Below are 21,560 nucleotides of genomic sequence, written 5' to 3'. Positions count from 1 at the left end.
CTGCCACCACCTCAGTGTCTACACTTGGCTTGGGAGCTCCTTGCACGAAGAACTTCCTTTTTGCCGGCTCAGAAGCACGTGGCACATAGCGATCTCTCATTTAACAATTCGCTGCAAAATAATCGCGGTCACGCTCACCCAGAGGAAAGGGCTGCCTCTTGGATCCCCGAGCCCTGTGCAGCTCCCCAAGAACAGGCACAACACCCTGAAGGCCTTAGTGCTCTCAGTGACACTTTCTAACCATTTTCTCCAAGTATCGAGTTTGCTACATAACGCTTCTTTAAATAGCATCTCAAGGATTATTTTAAAGACTTCTAAAACAGCCTTGCTTCTGGTTTGGGATTTGAGGGGTTTTTTTTAGCCGTCTTGTATAACGACATATTCACACCGTGGGAGACGGGAGCAGCTCGGGGGAGCAATTAAGTCGCACCGCGCCGCGAAAGAGTAACGGGGGCGGGGGGGCGGGAATACAGCGGGGCCGATTCTATGACCTTCCTTCTAGTACCGTCATTTTCGAGGCTGCTTGCAAATACAGTCGGTGCAGGCCTGTGAGTATGGGTTGCTGGTGTTACTTAATACCTCGGGGGTACTTCCCCGAGGGGGCGAGCCGCGGGCGGGCCGGGGCCGGTGGGTGCGGGGCTGCCCGGGCGCCGGCCGTGCTCCTCAGCCCCTTTCCCAGCAGACACGCAGCGATGAAAAGAAGAAATGACAGCATGGAAAGCGGAGTATTTTTATCAGGGCCGGTTCCCGGGGTGAGCGGCGGGCGGAAAGTGTTGCCCTGCGCCTCTGCCCTGAGCCGCCCACGGCGGGAGCGGCATCAAAGGGAATCTCCCTCCGCGCGGCGTGTCACCGCCGGGGACGAGCGCACCGGCCCGTCATGGCATTTTCACTTCTCCCGGCGCTTACTCAACAGCCGGGGGGGGACTCCCAGCCAGCCGCCGCTGCTGCCATGAGGTCACCGCTGCGCTATGCGCGCCCGCCGCCGCCCCTGCTCCGCTCCGTGACGTCAGGCAGGGGGTATCCCCGCCGCGGAAACACCCCGTGCTCCCACGCGTGTCCCTGGCCGGGGAGGGGGGGGGGGGGGCGCGTCCCAGCCCGCTCGCCCCCTCTCCCACTCGGGCGAGCGGGCGTTTGGCCGCCGCTCAGGAATGCCGAGTGGTTTGCAGGGAAAGGGGAAAAGGCGGCACATTCCCGAGCGAGGGAATCACCCCGCGGCGGGCTGCGCGGTGGGGAAGGCGGGGGGCGCGGGCACCAGCAGCCGGGGGCCGCTGCCCCTCTCCGCGGCGGCTCCGCTCCGCTCCGGCAGGTAACACCGGTGCGGCGAGAGGAGGAGAGGAACAGGGCGGCGCGCAGGCAGCACCGGAGCGGCCGCGGCTGCAGCCGGGGAGCGGACGGCACTGCGGGCCGGGCCGGGCCGGGCCGGGCCGGGCCGGCCTGCAGGCAGGCCCCCCCCCCGCTCCCCGCGGCGCGGCGGTGCGCGGCGCTCCGCCCCCCGCGCAGAGGAAGCGGCGCGCGGCCGGGGGCGCGGCCCCGTGACAATGGGACTCGCGGGTGCTATAAATACCCGCCCGCGTCTATATTTGGTTTGGCCGGATCACAATCAGGGGGCCCAAAAATAGCCCCGCGTGCCCGCCCCGCCCCGCCGCCGCCGCTCAATGGGCTGCGGCTGCAGCTCCGCCCCCTCCCCCGCGCGATCCCCATCGCCTCGCGCAGGGCCAGCGGCTAAATTTAGCAATGCCGCTTGCGTCAATTACGCGCCTGTCGTGCGTCAGCCCGTCGGGCCCCGCCCCCTGGCCCGGGGCCCGGCGCGTCCTGTGCGTGGATTGGCCGCGGCGGCACGAGGCCGGCGTTCCGCCGTGACGTAGCTCGGCGAGGGGCCGGCGGTGGCCGGGCGGGGAGAGGCGGATGGAGCCGTGGGCCTGGCGGGGCCGGGTACCCCGGGAGGCCCGGCCGCCTCGGGCCCGGCCGCGGCAGCGGCGGCAGCCGGGAGGGGGGAGCGGGGGCTCGCGCGGCCGCGGTGGAGTGCCTGCGAGTGACCGGCGTGAGCCGCGCTCGGCGGGGCGGTGGGGGCCGTAGCGCTCCGCCCGCACCGCTTTGCCCCGCCGAGTCGCTGAGCCCGTCGGCGCCCGGGGCAGTCCCGAGCCCCTCCGCCCGTCGGCGGCTCCTCGCCCCGGTGCGAGGCTGGCAGCGCTGCCGTGGCGGGGCCGTGGAGCGAGGCTCCACAAAGCGAAAGTGCCAGCGCTGTCCATTCCCCGGCCGTGCGTCAGCGGCCAGGGCTCCTCCGCGTTGCTGTGTGCGCACGCGGCTCGTGGTGAATCCGCTTCGATCCGTGCGAACGGTGCTCCCCACAAGCACAATGTAGTAACAGCAGCGATAGCAAACGCCCCTACTGCAAACAACGGAAGTAAACACAACAGCGAGCAAAGCGGCGGTCACTTGCTGCACGCTGAGGCAGCTGAGGGCTCAAGTGCCGCAGACTCGGATGTCCCAGGCAGACACCCGGAACCGGGAGTTCCTCAGAGCAGCTCTCCCAGACGCCCGCTCACAGCCCGGCCTCCCACAACCTGCCTTTTGCTACTGCGCACTGAAAAGTTGAAAAAGAAAATAAAAAGGAAAGAACCTTTAATAATTCCTCCTGAAAACGCCACTGATTGGCCAGCCACAGCTCTTTTCCCCTCGAGCCAGGCCAGTAAAGTGTCGCCGCGGTTGCAAACCGACATGGCAACGCGATCGCTCTACTTATTATTTTTTGTTAGTCTGCCTGGGAGTAACTCGCCAGGCTCCCGCGGCCGCCGGACGGCCGTCTCGCTCCGCTCCCGGCGGCGGTGCTGCGCGGGTCGGTCGGCTCGCCCGCGCGCTGCTGCGCGGCGCGGTGCGGCGGGAGCGCCGCGCACACTGGGGCGGGGGGGGGGGGTCAGTAGCGTCAGGCTCCCATGGCGTCACTATTGACGTTTCGCATTCCAGCCGCTCTATGGAGAGGCCGCTAGGGCTCCTCTCGCATAAATGACGTTCAGAGCGAGGGAGCGGGAGAGCAGCGCGGAGAGGAGGCTCCTTCCTCTCTGGCGGCGCCGCGGAGCACACGCGCTCGCACGGGCACACGGGGACCCGGGGACCGGGCTCTCTGCGCGGCCGCGCACACAAAGGCACGTTGCAGCGGCGGCGGCTCCTCGCCGCCTCGCTCGCGATACTCAGGAGCAGCAGCGGGAACGGGCTCCCGCTTTCTCAAGCCTTTGCCATCCTTTTCCATGACTCGGGATAACGCATCCTCCAGATTTGCAGCCGCCAAGAACCTCTGGGGTTTTCTTTTTACAATTTTGCCGCTGGACAGCGCCTACATGCACATTTAAGGGAGCAGGCATTTACAAACTAGATGTAAAGACGGAACCTCCACAGCAATCAAGTATGTATATGAACGAGAGAGAGAGAGAGAGAGAGAGGGAGAGAGGGAGAGAGGGAGAGAATGTGATGTGCTTGGACTTGGTAGAAGTTGTGTCGCTTGGGTAGATGCTGTGTGAAGAAGGTTCTCCTCGGAGTGGCTCATCCGAGGTGCCGCGGCTCTAGCTGAAACTTTGCCTCTCTTTTTCTCCCGTGTGGATGATCATTTGCTGCTCGGTATTCGAGCCTCCCTTCCAGCTCTGCCCCCTCCCATGCGCGTAGCACGACCACCGCCGCCGCTCCTCACAGCCGAGAGAGCTGGGTTTGTGGAATAAAGCCCCAGCCGGTATTAAGGTATTTCTGCTAGTTGTTGTCATGGAAATGATGCTGCCGGCGGCGGCGGGGAGTTTACAGCGCTTGTGATGAATGGCAGCAATTTGTCTTCTTCCTTTAACTGTGCTTGGAAAATAGGTGGTTTTGTTTGCACAAGTTAGAGCTGTCTAATAGGGACGGCGGGGCAGGTTGATCTAATCTCTCTTTAGGAGAGAACAGACCGTAGGAAGCCTGGAGAGCTTGCTAAGGAGGTAATTGTTGGAATGTGGCATATTGTATTGAAATGAGACGGGATCTTTGCTAGGCACGTCTGCCTGGCATCTGTTCCTAAGAAATTTGCACTTTTCCCTTTGGAGGTCAGAAACTGTAATCATAGGCTGTAGTGACCCAGCACGTGTGTTACAGTACAGAGAGGCTTAACTGCACTGTCTGCCTGACTCGCTGTATAAACGTCTCGCTTACATTATTGTCTTAATGGCTGGGAAAGAAGTTTCGCTCTTGGAAAGAATCGATAAGGCACAGGCACTCGGTTGTGTTGTATTGGGGGCGGTTATCGCGACTGCATTATTGCGACAGGTCTTAGGCAGAGGTCTAAGGCGGAGGTGTGGATCACCTTCGTAACGCTACCTAATAACGCTATTTTTTAACTTGCATTTTTGAAACGATGGATTTCACGCGAGAAAATTTCCCAAAGAGAAGGCGGAAAATGCTGTTTTCTGTCGGGGATTTGGTGCGTCGGGATTGGATGTTTTTTTCCAGAAAAAAAGAGTTTAGGAATGAATCGCTAACTTTTATCCAACCCACTTCACTTGATTACATTCTTCGCCCTATTTTTCTCTCCCCCGTGGAGACTGTTGTATGTTGGAATCAGGCCCCATTAAAACAATGGACTGAAGCAGACCAGACGGTTTCTTCGGAGGTGAAACTCGTCCCAGCTCCTGAATATTTGTTGGAGCGGTCCTGTGGCTCGGAGCGTTCCCCAAAATCGCGAGCTAGTCAGCGGTGGAAATATAGCTTGAAACTTTTAATTGAATGGAGCTTCCCCTTTCGCGGTCCCTCCCGGGTAAATGAAGGTTTCGAAACTCAACTGAAGAAGTCACAATCACAATGGAGTATTTCACGGTTTCCTCCTCATATTACAGGGTGGGGAGGGGTGTCACTCGGGGCTGAATGTAAAGTGCACGGAGGAAGAAAAGAGCTTTGACAAGGGTAGTTATTTCCTCCTAATTTACAGCCCTTAAGGCTCTGTGCTTCTGGCTCAGGCGTCTGCAGTCCGGAGGGGTGTTGCATGTTTAAAAGCGCAGTGAATGTCTCTAGGTAACCGCCGGCTCAGGGGGAGGAGAGGAGCCCTAGGGCGCTCAGAGCAGTGTGAGAAGCAGCCTCGCAGAAGCTTGGCCCGAGAGCAGGGAGGGAACAAAACCAGCGGGAGAGAAAGAGATGAGCTAATAATCAGCGAACATCCCCGAAGCCGGGGAGGGATTAGGAGCCAAGGGGCAAGGGGCAGACGGAGAGCGCAGGAGCGGGTGAGGGAGCTCTTGACGCTCCCCGAGGGGAGCTCCCGGGGCACGCTGCCGGCGCAGCCCCGCCGCTCCGTGCCGTCCGAGGGGGGCGAGCGCGCGGCGGCCCCGGGAGCCCCGGCCGTCCCGGGAGCCCCGGCGGCCCGGGGCTGCAACAGACCCCTTCCGTGGGATGGGGGGCCCGGAGCGCGGCGGGCAGCGGGGCGCGGCGGGCCCGCGCTCCCTCCCGCCTCGCCTGCGTTTAGGGCGGCGAGGCGCCCCGCCGCCGAGCGGTGCGGGGGGCACAGTTGCCCTGCGTCTGGGGCCGAGCCCCGCAGCCGGGCCGCGCCGCCCCGAGGCGGCAGGGCTGCAAACGCCGGAGCCTGGCCGCATTGGTAGGAAACCCCTCAAGTCTCGTCCCCCCGGCCGGTCGCTACCTTGCATAAAAACTTCCAGCCTGCTTCTGAGGCCCCCCCCCCCCCCCCCCAGCCGAAAAAGAAACTTCCTGCTCCGCGGGCGGCCACGCTGCCAAGGAACGCGCCGCATTAATGGATGCGCGGGCATCTTCGGGGAGATGCTGTCCCGCTTGTTGGAGTCACCTCTGCCCCGAGTCGGCTCTCTCCCTGCCTTCCCGCTAACCCCCGCTCCTTACCAGAAAAACAAACAAGCAAGCGAGAACACGGCACCTCCGCTTCCCCTGTCCTTTTTTTTCCAGCCCGGTGCCTTCTTCCTTTTGTGTGGTGAGGGAGAGAGCGAGCGGGGCTGACGGAAAACGCGCTTCCCAACTAGCCTCTCTCTTCTCCCTCGGAGCAAGGTGGGGGCTTGCTGAGCGACAAGGGGGGAGGAGGGACTGCCACCGCCGCGCTGCTCCCCCTGTGCCCCGAAGCACTCTGCCGGGCGGAGAGGGAGCGGGGACACATTTCCTCCCCCAGCCCCGCTTCGGTGCGGCGCTGGCTCCCCGCTGCCCGCCGCCCCCGCGCGCGCCGCCGCCGGCGGGTGCTGCGCCCGGCGCCCGGGCGGCCACCGGCTCTCCCCTGACTGTACCCTTCCTTCTCCCGCTGCGCGCCAGAGCCCGGGTCGGAAGAGCGCCTGCCGCCGAGGCCAGGCTCCCACCCCGGCGCCGCAGACAGCTCCCGGCCGGCACGGACCCCGCCGCCTGCGCCTCCCGCTGCCGCCTCCTCCGGCCGGACACCCAGCCCCACCATTCAGCGAGCAAGATACCCTCCAGGTAAGGCCCTGCCCCGCCGCGTCGCACCGCCCCGCGCCCCGCTCCCGCTCGCCCCGCGCCGCCCCCGCCGCCGCGGGGGCCGCTTCTGGGGGCCGCACGGCTGAGCCTGCTCGGCGTCTCCCTCCCGGGAGAGAAGGAGCAGGAGACTCACGCAGATGGGGCGGCAAAGGGCTCGCCTTGCCGCGACCTCCGCCTCTTGCAAATGCTTGCAATTGTCTCCCAGTTGCCCACCTCCCGTGGCCGCCTTTGGTCCCTGCCATCCCGCTTGACTTTAAGGGCACGGCGGAGAGTTCACATCCGAAAAGGATCTGGACCTCGTGCTATTGAAAACGCCTGCGTTAATACCACTTCTAGCCTTATCATCACTGGATACACGGGAACTGAAAGTTCCAAACCAAAGATGCGCGTAAACATTTAAGGAGCAAATTGCAAGCAAGTGGATGGGATGTTAATGTGTTTATGAAGAACATTGCTTGCTTCCTGTTAAACTGTGCATCCTTTATGTCAAGCTCGTGCAAAGAGTTCAGAAGGGATAATAGCTCTGAATGTTCCTCCCCTGATTTTTTACTCATTCATTTTGGTTGTGATGACATACGGCTTCTCAATGTGCCTGCCGTGTTTTTTCAAATATTGTTGGTAAAGAAAGAAAAAAAGAGTCTCAGGTATTTACTTTTCAGGGTAATTAATATCGGTGCCCTAAGTGGAAAAGTAGGGGTTAGAACCGGCCCGTCGAACGCGCTAGCAAAGCGCGAAGTAGGAGGAGTCCTCCAGATCGCAACAGATCCGTACGGCAGGGATATTTTTTCTTTCCTCAGGTCGGACTTATTTTAGACCTCTGCTTCTTACGCCGCTTAGAACGGAATTCAGTAACATAGCCCCGTTATGCTCACAAGCGCACCCTGTTTGGGGGGCGGGGGGGGGGAAGGTAGAGATCTGTTCTCCTGAACTCCTGCTCATTTTCAGAGCAAGCAAAAAGCCTTTTTTTCCTTCACAGGAGTGTGTATGAACAAGTCCATTTGTGGCATTATCTGCCTGCTCGTTCAGTTGCGTTTCTCAGTCAGTTCTCAGTGGAGGTGCATAAAAGAAATTTCTTTCCCTTTTGATTTGATTAAGCACTGATCAGCATGCTTTAACAGACAGTCCTTAAACTGGTGCATGATAGTAATAGGAACTGGCATGACATCTATGTACATTGAATAGCATGTACAGAAATTGACAGTAAAAAGGAGAATAATAGAAAATATATAAATAAGATTGGGAGGTGAAGTTTCTGAAAGTGTAGTCCTGCTATGTTTTTTATCTAAGTATTTGGATTTACACGCAGAAAGGTCTTAGCGATTCTGGAAAATAATAGCACTAAATTTCTCTCACTTTTTAATATTTTCTTGATAAGGAGAAAGATCTGAAGGGTTTGTGATGGCACGATAATTGAAATGTGGTTCTTAGTTTGTGTTAAATCAACTTTTAATCTTTTCCTGCCTGCTTTGCCGACAAACATATCTAAACTATTTGGATTCTTGCATGATAGATTCAAATTAATACTTTAAAAGTGAAGGTGGTTCTTAAATTACTGAGAGAAAACCCGTATTTTTAATGCAGTTTTTTATGTGGATTGTTTAACAAGTGCCTTTGGAATATAAATTACCACAATTAGGAAGAGATAAACAGCACTTAATTTTGATATACATTTTCTCCACGGGTGATAAGATTACTTTATTTTCTGTTCTCTTGATAAGAGAATTTATACTAACTGATGAAAAAATGCATTTTATTCCTATGCTGTGGCACTGCAACTCATCATGCGCTTTTAGTTTTGGTTGCAAATACTGAGCTAGAATCTAACAGAGGTTAATCAAGCAAACCTCAAATGGATTGCAGAATTGGGTCCATTATTTCTTGCGAGCAGCAAAGGAAAGCAGAATAGTAGGAAATGCGAAAGAAAAACACAAATCTTTATAGGCAGTGACTGTGTTGCTACAACCATTCCAGCTATCAGTGAACCACATTAACTTTTATGACTAATGGAAAAAAGCAATTATATTGTCAGCCTAAACCCTCCTTTCTTATAAAAACAGAAACAGAAATACCACATACTTTTTCCCTTACATTTTTGAAAATTTGGGGATACACTGTACCACCCACTTCTTTAGGAGAATGTTATACCACACATAAGCCTTAAAACTAGTTAGACACCAACCTAGAATTATTATCTGACCAGAAATATTCTTTGAAGCCTCACAGCTGAGTAAGCAAAATTGATGTTTGCAAGTCCTAAGTAGAAAACACTGTGACTTGAGTTGTTTCTCTGACCCGACATACACTGTAGCTTCTGTTACTTTAATAAATGTAATTTCTAATATTACGCATTTGATAATCTAGTTTACCCTTCATGAAAATTTTATGGCACAGTTGCGCACATACAGAGATAGATTTAGAGTCATAAACTGTTTTCATTATACTTATTTAATTCTCATTGACACCTGTATATATTAAGCAGCAGATCTAAGGTGTTTTGAGATGAGTTATACTCTCACTGACACTAGTATAAATCTGAGTTGCTCCAGTGACTAAATGAGAGCAGGATGCCTAATGCCTAATATTTAGTCGATCCTAGTACGTATTTTTTACTGAAAGACAAGGACTCAAAGCTAATTTATATTTCCCATGTCCCAGCGAGCACGGGAGTTCGGTGTCTAACTGAGCTCTGTGGAATGTGGGTAAGCTCCTAAGGAAGACGTTAGCAAAGGTCTGAAGTGCCGCCTCTGAGTGCCAGGCTTGTTGTTAACACCCCCCTTTGCCCTTGCAGATATGCCCTGTGTGCAAGCGCAGTATAGTCCTTCACCACCTGGTTCAAATTATGCAGCTCAGACCTACGCGTATGGCTCGGAGTACAGCTCAGAGATCATGAATCCTGACTACACCAAGCTGACCATGGACCTGAGTAGCACAGAGATCACTGCCACCGCCACCACCTCCCTTCCCAGCTTCAGCACCTTCATGGAGGGTTACTCCAGCAGCTATGAGCTCAAGCCTTCCTGCCTCTACCAAATGCAATCTGCCTCCTCCTCCAGTCAGAGGCCCCTCATTAAGATGGAAGACACACGGCTCTCTTCCTACCAACAGTCATTGCCGCCATCCACAGACGAGGGAATGCCCAGCACATCCATGTACTTCAAGCAATCTCCGCCCTCAACGCCCACCACGCCTGGCTTCCCCTCTCACCAGAGCCTGTGGGATGAGCCCCCGCTGCCACCCACACAGACCTGCCTTCCTCCCGGCCACCTCATGGATGCTGTCCCCATGAAGACTGTGCCTCCACGCTTCCCCCTCTTCCACTTCAAGCACTCGCCCCCCCACACGCCAGCAGCGGGCACCCACATGTGCTATGACCCTGCCTCCTTGAGCCTGCCTCTGGGACCTGACAGACCCACGGCGAGCCAGGCCACCATGGAGAGCCATTCCTATGGACTTCCCCTGGCCAAAAGACCAGCCACACTAGCCTTCTCGCCACTTGGCCTCAACGCAGCAACCTCTGGCCTCATGGGTGAGAGCAGCAGTGGCAGCAGCGGCCTCCCATCCCCACCCAGCAGGAGCTCCTCATCTGGGGAGGGCACTTGTGCTGTCTGTGGGGATAACGCTGCTTGCCAGCACTACGGCGTACGAACGTGCGAGGGCTGCAAGGGCTTTTTCAAGGTGAGAGCTTGGCATGCACACCTGTGCATGCGTTTTGGTCCTCTTCCCACTTCCCTCCCTCCACACCTGCCTCCACCAAATCACTGCTTGCTCATGGCTGTGGCAGTGCTGGCACAGGGCAGCGCAGCCCCAAGGGCGCAGAGCCACCAGCTGTGACGTTCAGTGGGGCAGGGTAAATGTGTTTACAAGGCCCTCCAAAATAAAGCCCTCCATAGGATGAAATGATCAGCCAGAGTCTGAGCTGAGAAACATCCGTGGTGCTAAACTGTGTTAACCAAGTCTGTGCTCTAATAGTATCGCTTAATGGAGCTCAGGTCACCTGCTGCAGAGATGTCTCTAGGAATATATCCACCTAAGCTGTTAACTAGATTTATTCTGTAGCTAAATTCATCTGGAATAAATCTATCCTTTTGACAAGCTGGATTTTATTCAGTCACTAACCTAAATTAAACCTTGTTTTAAATGACATAAGAAATGCAGACATCTTAAAGGCTGTTTAATATTTTAGCTGCTGGTAATGGTGCCATTTGTTGCACTGAGGAAGATCCAAGAGAGGAGGGCTATAAATACAACACAAGGAGGAGACTGGTTTAATGCATTAAATAAATCCAAATATTTATAATTTTATGTGGTTGTTGTTTCATTATAGCTCTTCAGTTTAGGAAACAAGTGAGTTCTCCTCAGTTGAAGGTCCTGAGCAGAGCAGTAACTAAGTCATGTTTAGTGCCTCCATGTTAGCTTTGCAAGTTAGAAGATTTTGAAGCTGAAGGGTAACACTGATAATTTACATAAAGCAGTTTCTTAGAGGAAACTTTGTGCTTATATTTTTAAGATTTGAGTACTTGCTTTTTGCTTTTAGATTTGGGTGCTTGATCATTTTCTTTCAACAGATTTAGTTTAGATTTCAGTATTTTTTTCAGAAATAGCTTAAGCAAAAAACTAAATTTGGTAAATTTGGATTTGATGTGATAAATTTCTTTCTGCAGGGCTAGTAGGCATGCTGCTGTTTTGATAAAAGAATTCCCAAGTGTGATGGGAACAAAAATAGTTCAAAAATACTTGTATGAGGAAGGGTTTATAACATTTTTTTTAATTGCACATAGAACTGCTAACATTACTTAGTAACAATCCTTTTACAACATGGTAAAATAAAAAATTCTCCTGTAAAACTCATTTCTTGTTTAAATATAATTAGAAAATGGGACAGAAACAAGCTGGAAATAGCAGCTATTATAGGCCCAATCCTGAGCCGATGGAAATCAATAGCATATATTATTAATTTAGATTGGGAGCAGGATCTAGAGCTTATTCTGCAGAATTATTTTTTCAAGTGAAATGTACAATTTTCAGTTTTAAAAAACAATGAATGGTGTTTGTTGTGTCTCTTGTACTTATTACCTTGAAGCTGTCTTATTTAAAAAGGAACACAAATTATGAAATAACATTTTTCCATGAATTGAATTGTGGTGAGAGATTTAATACCAAATGTCAAACTCATAGATTTGTTCTTGCTATCATGGCTTTGCTATTAAGCTTTTTGTGCTAAGTTATCTATTGATGTGTCTTTCATTTTAAGTACAAAAACATATAATATTTTTGCACTAATTTCTATTATGTTTTTTTCAAGGCTTACCAGTTTTTTACAAATTTTAAATTGACTGTATTGTCCTTAAATGTATATAACTACAGTGTAATTCCATCTATTTTTTTTCCCCCAAGTCAGGTTAGTTTTCCCAGAATATTTAATTAATACCATTGGTAGGGTTTCTGGTACTTTTCTATTCTTCCCTGATGATTTTAGTAGCTAACCAAACCAAATACTGTGGTATTTGACTAACAATAGTGATAGCAAGAGAAGTACATCACAGATCATTTTGATTTTGTTTTAATAAGGTCAGCAATAATCAAGGGAATGAACCAAGTAGAAAATTGTTCCCAAAGGGATATTAAAAGCGGAGATAATCTAATCCCCAAAGGTAGATGCGATGACCTGGTAATTTCAGATATGATTTTATCATTCAAAGTTGCCTGTCTCCAGAGACTTGCTTCAGAACAATCCTAGATGATTTTCATTGTCAGCAGCTAATACTAATAAAATTGTTTTTCCTGCAGGCTAGTGTGTTAGGAAATTAATTTTATCTAATTATATGAATTGCACTGTCGCTTTTCATGTTGTAATTAAAATACATTTTGTCAGGTTCTAAGTTGTTCGAGAAACTATCAGTTTACTATTTTTGTGTGACATTTTTTCAGAGAACAGTTCAGAAAAATGCAAAATATGTTTGTCTGGCAAATAAAAACTGTCCAGTGGACAAGAGACGTCGTAACAGATGCCAGTACTGCCGATTTCAGAAGTGTCTCAGTGTCGGCATGGTTAAAGAAGGTAAGGACTATTTCTATTATTATTCCAACCACAGTATTACAGTATTACATTTAATGAATATATGGCTGTATGCAGATATGGATGTCTTTATGATGAATTTGACAGCAATGGAATTTGTAACTTATTCATCCCCCAAAAAATGTGAGTTTGTGTAATAACGTATTAAACTTTTTCTTTTCATCCAGGCAGTAGGGTTATCATATTTAGACTTTCTGGGATCCCAGAGTTCAAGAACATCAAGGCCACAGGAGGATAATTTGATGCTGGCCAAAATACCTCCTTTACTAACTTTGCACAGTGTTCCATAATGCTGTTTGCTACCATGTATTATCTCAGAGGGGGCTGCATTTCATTGTTTTGCATGCATTTTTACATAGGATCTTGTCTTATTCCTATAAGCTGACTGTAAGTTTGCAACTAAATTAAATCAAAACAGGATGAACTCATTGGTCCCAATTCTGCAAATGCTTATATGTGTGAGTAACATTGTCTGAGTAGTCCCATTGCAACTACTAGCATGGATAATATGACCTATATAGTGTGACCATATTTTTCAAATGCTCTAAGAAAGCTAGAATTACTTTGAATGAATGATTCTTCCATATAAAATGTGTATGAGTAGTATTAACATTAAGATTTGTGTTTCACACTCAGTTTTCTTTCATCAGTAGAGCGTCTGTGTGCACGTGTGCATGCACGTATATACAGGCACACAGGCATTTGCTGAAAACAAAGCAGGAGCACTAGGAACACAGCTGGGTTTTAAGAAAGCAGTTACATTGCTGCTTATCATCATAAGGCTGGTGTAATTTTGGTATCATTTGTATTTTTTTGCATATACAGGCACCAATAGCATGCATTTAAATTGAATTCTCTCTTTTTTTTTTTTTTTTTTTTTTTTTTTTTCCCTGCGCTGGCCATCAGAAGAAAAGCAGGTGTTCATTCTGCTCTTCAGTTTGCTGATGTCTTTGCAACTGACTCCCTTCTTTTTTACTTAGTTGTCCGTACTGATAGCCTGAAAGGGAGAAGAGGTCGACTGCCTTCCAAACCAAAGAGCCCCTTGCAGCAGGAACCCTCGCAGCCCTCACCGCCTTCTCCTCCCATCAGCATGATGAACGCCCTCGTACGAGCTTTAACTGACTCCACTCCCAGGGAGCTTGACTACTCAAGAGTATGTCTCACTTCTCTTTCTCTCTTTGTTTTCTGCATAGAGATGATTCGTGAGCTGCATTTCCATTTAACAGCTAGTTTGCTAAAATGAAAATAAATATAAAATTCGGATGAGAGTAGAAATCTATCCAGCCAGCTATGTCTGTTCGTAATAGGTGGACAATGACTGGAAGGAGGTACACTCGAAAGTAACATTAGTGACTATTGATTGTGAGCGTCTGAAAGCTATGTTTAACCACAGTATATTTCATGGACGAGTGAATGCAAGAATGTGTGGATAAATACAGCACTTTTCTTGCAAGAGGCTTTACCCAAAACACTATCAATTACAATACAATTCATTAATCCACCAAACTCAGGAGTGGGACCCATTTGTCCGGTATCTCAATTTCCAGTTTGTAAAGGCTAAAATATAATAGCACTTTTCTAGTATACAAATATAAGGGTTGTGTGAAGTAATACTGGGTCATTCAAGCAAACTGGCTGTCTAGAACTCATTTCTGTTGAAATCAGTGGGAATTTTACCATTATTTAAAATGGGAATAAAGTCTGGCTTTGGATACCCCAGCATGGATATTTCTCAAGTATCATTCACATTTGTGAAACAAATCTTTAAGTCGAAATTCTAAAAAATTAAATCAGCAAAGCTTTATCAGAGATTATATATCTTTGTACTCTTTTCCTTTAATGCAGTATATTCATCAGTTAAATACTGATGGACTATTTTGCAAATTTATAAGACTGTTCCGTAGTTATTAAAATACAATGCTGAAATGGCTTGTTAAATATATATTTTAGATAGATTGATATATGAGAAGAAAAAACAAGCTAAGGAAAAACATGATCAGATTACTTGCTCTTCATGAAAAATGATTACATCTATATGTGCAGTTTATCACCTGTTCCTAAGTAATATTAAATAATGAAACCTATTTTATTATAATTATATAAAAATGATACAGTTCTATTTTAAAATATATTTACATATATCACTTAGCAATTATAAGCATGCTGTAATATCTTTTCTTCAAGCGCATCTGTAAGTATACAATCATACAGTTTTAGGAGTTATTTCTAAGAATCTAATTGATTACTACCTGACAGCCTTTTAGGGGGAAAATGCATTAGGCATATTTACATGTATTTTTACTTAACAAAATGTCTCAGGGGGTCATTCTGCAAATACCTAGGTATGTGACTAACTGTACTCTTTGGCAGAAATCTACTGCATGCCACAGAATTACTTGAGTATAATAGCCCAGTGCATGAAAGCAGTATCAAACCATATGTATTTATGTATATGTATAGATGTAGAGCTCTTTGACATTTACAAAAAAAAAATGAATGAAAACTATGTATTTTTATGTGACTTTTTTCTTCATCCTACAGTAATTATTTCTCTTAAGAAAACAGCCTGTAGATCTAAGTAGTTAACAGTTCTGTGGAACATTACAGGAAGCATATGATTGATGATAAATTAATTTAGACTTGGTATTTAAAAGATTATGTATGATTGGCTGTTGGGACATCTTAACATGTTTTTTTGTTTGGTTGGGTTTTTTTAGAATAAAAGATATAATAGTCTGTTAGGCTCAGCAGTACTGAAAATACAAAAATATACTAAAATAAATTAATAGATTGCTAGCTTTTTAATGAATCTTATGCATATTTTAAAAAGTTCAGGGAGATCAGGAATAAATAATGTATAAAAACTGATATTAACGAAATGAAACATAGAGCAAATGCATTCTAATGCTAAAATCAGTTTGAAGAATCCTATTACCTGTAAAGACTAAAGAAAGGTACATTCGGATCGGCTGTGACCCTGCAATGCAGTACAGATCAGTAGATCTGGGAACCTGGCTTTGTAGTCAGGACCGTAGTGTTTGGAAAGGTCTTCATGTTTATACCTTGTAATGTTTTCCTGACCTTCGTAAAAATACCGATAAGAGTTTCAGAATGTATACTCATTCCCGCCAAAAAACCCCAATGACCTACCCAAAGAAATCCTAAAATAAATTGCATATCCTCAGAATTTTAAAACAAAACACAGTGGAATTGGCTCTGTTCAGAACATAGCTACTCTTCCTTTAAGCATTGGTTTTAATTTACCAGTCCACAGCAATGCTATATTTAGGTATTTGGTTTCAAAAACCACTAGGAAGAGAATTTGGTTTATGAACTCTTTAAAGGCCAAGGGCCATAGTCAGGTCTCACAGCTGTTTCACTGGTACAATTTCATGCATTTAGACTTTGAACGAAGTGAGATGAGAACCAGACTTTGTATCTCGCAGTCCTTATTCAGGCGGAATAGCCACCAACTTAAATAGAAATGTTGCCTTTTGGAGGGAGAGTGCAGCATTTAGGTAATAATCTGCCTTCTTCCTGCAGCCCCCAAGCCAGAAAATAAGCAAGTATCAGGGTTTCTGACACAGGAAGGGCAGATGCATTGAAAAACAAGCATAGTTTCTCCTCTAAGACTGCAGAGAAGTTATTTTTATGCTTCTGCAGCTATTGCATTTTATGAAGGACTGATAAAAGCAGGCAAGGGTGGAGCGAGATTGTACTATCTCCCCAACATCAGGCTCTTATAAGTTCTTTAAATATACCATATAAATTAATGTTGCTTCCTACACATGGAACTCCTCCCTGAGAAAAAGCTGGCCATCCTTTAATTCCTAAAGGAGCTCTGAGCAAGGGAACAAATGAGAGCTTTGTCTTCTGGCTTTCTCCCAGAGTGCCTGCAGTTTGCATGGACAGGTTAAGAAATGCAGCATGGAGCCCTCCCATACTGCGGCCTCTTGACCAAGACTTACCAGATGTCTAGTTCAGAAGTCAGGTCAAATATCAGTTCTTAATGGAATAATCATGAAAAAAATCACTGATTTTGTGCATAAGCCATACACACTACTTATGGCTGCTTACATACTTTTAAGTCTGTTACAAGTAAACATTTCGGCTGCTCTTTGTACTAACTTTGTAGCTAACTTTTTCTAGCAAGCAGTGACATATCACAGCAGTTACAAAAATTCTTAATTATGTATAATTTTTACCCTTCTGTCAAAAATACTCTCATGGGCTAAACAAAACAACAAATACAGGATACATTTTTTTTTCAGATGCATCCAATTTAATTGAATGTCCCACATGGCTTATACTTACTGTAGCATTCACAGTCATGTAATAGAATGCAGCATTCAGCTTTGTTAGAAAATGTTAAAATTTTGTATTACTGTTGCCACAGGATTTTTTTTTTAAATACTGGGAACAAATTAATCTGGCATAATTACGCTGACTTGTGAATGAGCTACACCTCCGATGAATTTAGAATTTTATCTTTTTCTTTTTCTTCTCTTTCCCTTCCTTTTCACTGATCCTCTGATCAAGAATATACCCTGCCTTAGCAGTACCTGTGGATGAGGCAAGAATTCCCATCAGCCTATTCCATTTGCCTTTATAGAAAGATGGAGCTATAGCTCAGCCCCTGCACAGTGAAGCAGATCTCCCAGAGTCTTCAGGAGCTGATGGCCATGAGTGAGAAAAGCCCATCTCCTCACACTGACACTGTCTTATTTTCTCCACAGCTTCATTATAAGAGGGTCCAGCACGTGCAAGGGCTCTGCAAAAGCATACAGTATTTTTCTGTGTACTAGTCACAGTGGTGTTCCCACCCTGTTGCAGTCCTGTGGCTGGAGTAGTATTTCATATTGCTCAAGCATACTCCACTGCATCATTCAGATGGAGAACTAAACATGTAACAATGCAGCATATACGTTTTCTACTGCTGCTTCTCATCCTTTCTATATTTTTGCCTCCAGGCGCTTCTCTGTCACAGGATCCTTCTGAGTAGCTAGACCAAAATTTGTCCCCACGTGAACTTCATGAGAGGGATTGCACATGTTTCACTAGCTGACTAAAGGAGGTAGCTAGCAGCTCACTGTAAGAAATTCATTTTGCTAGTGTTGGGGTAAACAGAACACATTCATTCAGGGCTAGCACTGACAACCCAGATACAGCCAGAGATTTCCAGGATTTCTAACAGCTTTACTGTGGCTTTGCAATCAGTCAGTGTCTCTGACACTCTTTCCTTTATCCCTTACCCACCAGCAGCAACGAGCTCCAGCTGTGGCAGGCAATGAATAAGGCATCCACCCTGGAGGGTCTCTTTGCAGTTCTCTCCTCTCCTTCCTGCATAAAGCTGACTCCTGGGCTGTAGTAAGCAACCTGGGGGAGATCTGCAGCAGAGGTGGCATGCCTGTAAGCAGGGCCTCTCAGGCTTCCAGCATGCTCTTATTGATTTTGAAAGAGATGTGGTCTTTCTGCTTCCACGCCTGACTGGGTGGCTAAGGAAACTTTCAGGCTAATGGCCTCAGCCCCTAACTGCATATAGAGAGAGGTTTTTCAAAGGGTGTGCATGCTACTTTCAGCTACGGAGACCTCCTCAACCTTTTCTTGGCTGAGCATCCCAGAGAGAATTTGTATCAAGTCTCTATCAGAAATGACCCACAAAAGGCCTGATGGGGGGGGATGGGGGGGAGGGATGTTGGTACAGTAAATCCCAAACTGTTCAGTTCCTGCTCTGAAAACCAGCAGCAGTTTTCAAGTACAGAATCAGGCAAAAGTCATAAAGTTCCTGTTATATTTTCTGCCAGAGAGACAGTACTGTCACAGCAGTGACAGGGATCTACTGGCAGGGAAGCAGGAGATAGCAGGGAGGGTCACGGGGAAATTAAGCAAGCTGATGCTGTCGAATGGTTGTCTGGAAGAGTTATGGCCACATCAACAGCATAATAGGTTCTCCAGAACCTAAAATGCTATTTGAAGGATAAGAGGTGGTTTGGGGCAGCTGTTTTACTTTGAACGAATTTTATATTCAAATGAAGTGATGCTGCATGTGTCAGATAAAAGATGATTTACCTCACACATCTCTATCACTATCAGATAAAATGCAATTTGAGAGATTTTGGAAGAAATCTGCATTTTGGACATGCTGAGACAAATTCATCAATGAGAAAACTGTTTAATTGTAGTAAGCTAAATAGTATTCTTCTATTGTTTTAGAAATTACCCTATCCACCAGATTTCTGTTCTATTTATTGATAGTATATAGGTAGTTGTGAAATGTGATAATTTATGAAGGTTTTCTGTACATGCAGAAATATTTGGTGATAAGCATCCAAATAGCAAAATGTCTGTAGGCAGGTAAATAGGTAGATAGAGTTAGCCCTGTGTATTATGGTTATATAATAAATATAAAATAATACCACTTTTGCCACAGAGGTAAATGTTGCTGTGCAGATAACAGTATATGTTTCAGAGCATGCCCTAAAGTGCATATAACATTTTCTGCTTTCTGTGGCTTTCCTTTTAGTACTGTTCCACTGACCAGGCTGCTGCAGGCACAGATGCAGAACATGTCCAGCAGTTCTATAACCTTCTGACTGCCTCTATTGACATATCGAGAGGCTGGGCAGAAAGAATCCCTGGATTTACTGACCTCCCAAAAGAAGATCAGACATTACTCATAGAATCAGCTTTTTTGGAGCTCTTTGTACTAAGACTCTCCATCAGGTAACTATTTATTTCATTTTCTCTTAAGCTGATGTGAAAGGTCATCCATCTAAATGTTTTTAAGGAGTAAATATGGCAGTATCTTTGAACATTGTTTTTTTCTGAAAAAAAACCATGAAACATCAGCAAAGTCTGCAACCACAAAATATGGTATTTCATTTGTGTTACACTGCAGAAGAAAATAATAAAAGGATTTAAAAACAGAGCATAGTTCTCACTAATGTGGTTCTTTTCATTTGATATACCACATTGTTTTTTTCCCTGTTAATCAAAATTGATCCTCAGGTACTATTTCAGCAAGGTTGCTTCATAGTCATCAGTATAAACTGCAGAAAAGCACATTTAATATAACAGCTTTTTCTTTTTCCATTCTTTTCCTTTAGCACATGCACATCTTTATAGTCTGTTTTTGAAAGGGATAAAGAAGCTTTAAAATCTTGTTCAGATTGTTTTTCTTCTTAATATCAAGTCATTTAATAGAGTGAGATGCTGTTTGTCAGTCTGGCACTAGTTAAGACATTTTACCAAAGACACTTTCATAGACTGGGGAAATTCCAAACTGGAGGATTGAATTATGCCCTTGTTTCCTCAGGTTGAAAATGACATTTGCATGCTGCTTTTTACAGGGATATTGCAGTAGGGGAGGAAGGAGGGGAGAGCTTGGCTGCGATCTCTCTCACACAGGTTTTTCACAAAGACGACTATATTATGTTCTGTGCATTGGTGTGCATTATTGTATGTATTTTCCTTTGTTTTTTCTTTATCAGTTTTTACAATATGAAAAATGCAGATGAGATTAAATAAATGCTGAGTTGCAGAATCTCTTCTTTCTCCAGTTATTATTAGTTTTGTATTTCAAAATGCATGCACTTAGTGTTCCTTTGATTCAGACATACAGTACTTAATGTAAAATGTCTCCTCTGTTTATGCCTTTGGGCAGGACCAAAATCTTAACTAATTAGATAGTCTACACCACATGCTACAGATAACCTCAGGCTTATAACTCTACAAAGTAGGCAATCATAGAAGCTTGTTTGTTGTACTTTTGCCCCAAGGGAGAAGCATATTGTCAAACCTGAATGCCCACATATGTCTCAGGATAATATGCATTGGATTTTAAATGACAGACACTTCAGTACTGGTTATGCATTTTACTGTAAAGTAGAAGATGCATTCATAATTTTTCAACTATTTTTATTTGAGGTCTGATACTGCTGAGGATAAGTTTGTATTCTGCAATGGACTTGTGCTTCATAGACTTCAGTGCCTTCGTGGATTTGGGGAGTGGCTCGACTCTATTAAAGACTTTTCCTTAAACTTAAAGAGCCTTAACCTTGATATCCCAGCCTTAGCAAGTTTATCAGCTCTAACTATGATTACAGGTAAGTGCTCCTTTGATAAAAGAAATCTTCAGATTCTAGTGCTCTGTTTTAATGTAGATTTAAGCAATCTCAGTTAGCTTGGCTATATTCCAGGTAAAGTGACTATGATTTTTAAGCATTGTAATGACCATACTGAAATTGTGGACTGTAACATTAGACCCTCAGAAACACCTATTAAAATGTAATTAACTCTCTACTTCTCCATGGTTTCTTTTTTTTTCTTGGAATAGTCTCTAAAAAGCAAACTGCCGCCAACCAAATTGTGTAGTTCCTACAAAAGCATTCAAAATGCTTGCTGAATTCACAGAAAAGCCTAAGCAAATGACAAGGGATAAGTCTTCTGTGTATAAGTACTAATATCAGGGTAGCTCAAGAGCTGGAAACCATACAGCTAGTATAGCCTGCCTCTCAGCGAGATAGCTCGATCAGAGAGAGTGCTTCACAAGGGCAGCAGGCTGCTTTTGGTACCCAAGCTACTACAGATACTTCATGCTACTCCTTTTTTGAGACATGAAATTGGAGAATAGGAAGAAAAATGAAATTTTCATTTAGCTTTACAAAAACTTTTGGGTGTGCACATGACCATTTCACCCTTTCTGCCTAATGGGGCAAACAGCAGGAAACTAATGTAAGAATCTGCCAAATCTGGCTAGTAAGTACAGAACAGGGGAGGTCGAACTTTTTAAAGTGTAATTTCCTCATTCCTGAAACAACAAAAGCCCCTTGAAGTGCACACTGCATTCCTTGGGCTTTTGGTAATTTAGGAGGCAAGGATGACTGAAGCAGCCACAGAGCCAGAGCTGGGAGTAAGGGTGTCCATGGAAATGCGGCAAGAGTGAGCGCAGCAGACAGCTCTCCTGGAAGCCCAACACTCATTTCAGAAAAGATGATGATGTAGAGGGGTACAGCTGGGTCATTGCGGTGAAAAA

The 21,560-nt window shown here is 46.5% G+C and overlaps 1 protein-coding gene across 4 annotated transcripts in view; it reads left to right on the top strand.

The window, feature by feature from the left end:
• Positions 1-2,935: 2,935 nt before the first annotated feature.
• Positions 2,936-21,560, top strand: part of NR4A3 (nuclear receptor subfamily 4 group A member 3) — a 32,805-nt gene continuing 14,180 nt past the window's right edge. Inside the window, exons 1-7 of one of the 4 annotated variants that reach the window (XM_064506801.1) lie at positions 2,936-3,400; positions 6,274-6,432; positions 9,239-10,125; positions 12,379-12,508; positions 13,507-13,679; positions 19,050-19,249; positions 20,453-20,825. In XM_064506801.1, the coding sequence (XP_064362871.1) occupies positions 9,241-10,125; positions 12,379-12,508; positions 13,507-13,679; positions 19,050-19,249; positions 20,453-20,708 (1,644 nt within the window). In that variant the 5' untranslated portion in view covers positions 2,936-3,400; positions 6,274-6,432; positions 9,239-9,240 and the 3' untranslated portion in view covers positions 20,709-20,825. The other 3 variants (XM_064506798.1, XM_064506800.1, XM_064506799.1) reach the window with 3 other exon arrangements.

Source organism: Dromaius novaehollandiae, chromosome 2 (assembly GCF_036370855.1).
Source record: "Dromaius novaehollandiae isolate bDroNov1 chromosome 2, bDroNov1.hap1, whole genome shotgun sequence".
NCBI lineage: Eukaryota > Metazoa > Chordata > Aves > Casuariiformes > Dromaiidae > Dromaius > Dromaius novaehollandiae.
The sequence above is the reverse complement of the archived record's forward strand: the minus strand, read 5'-3'. Positions and strand labels throughout refer to the sequence as shown.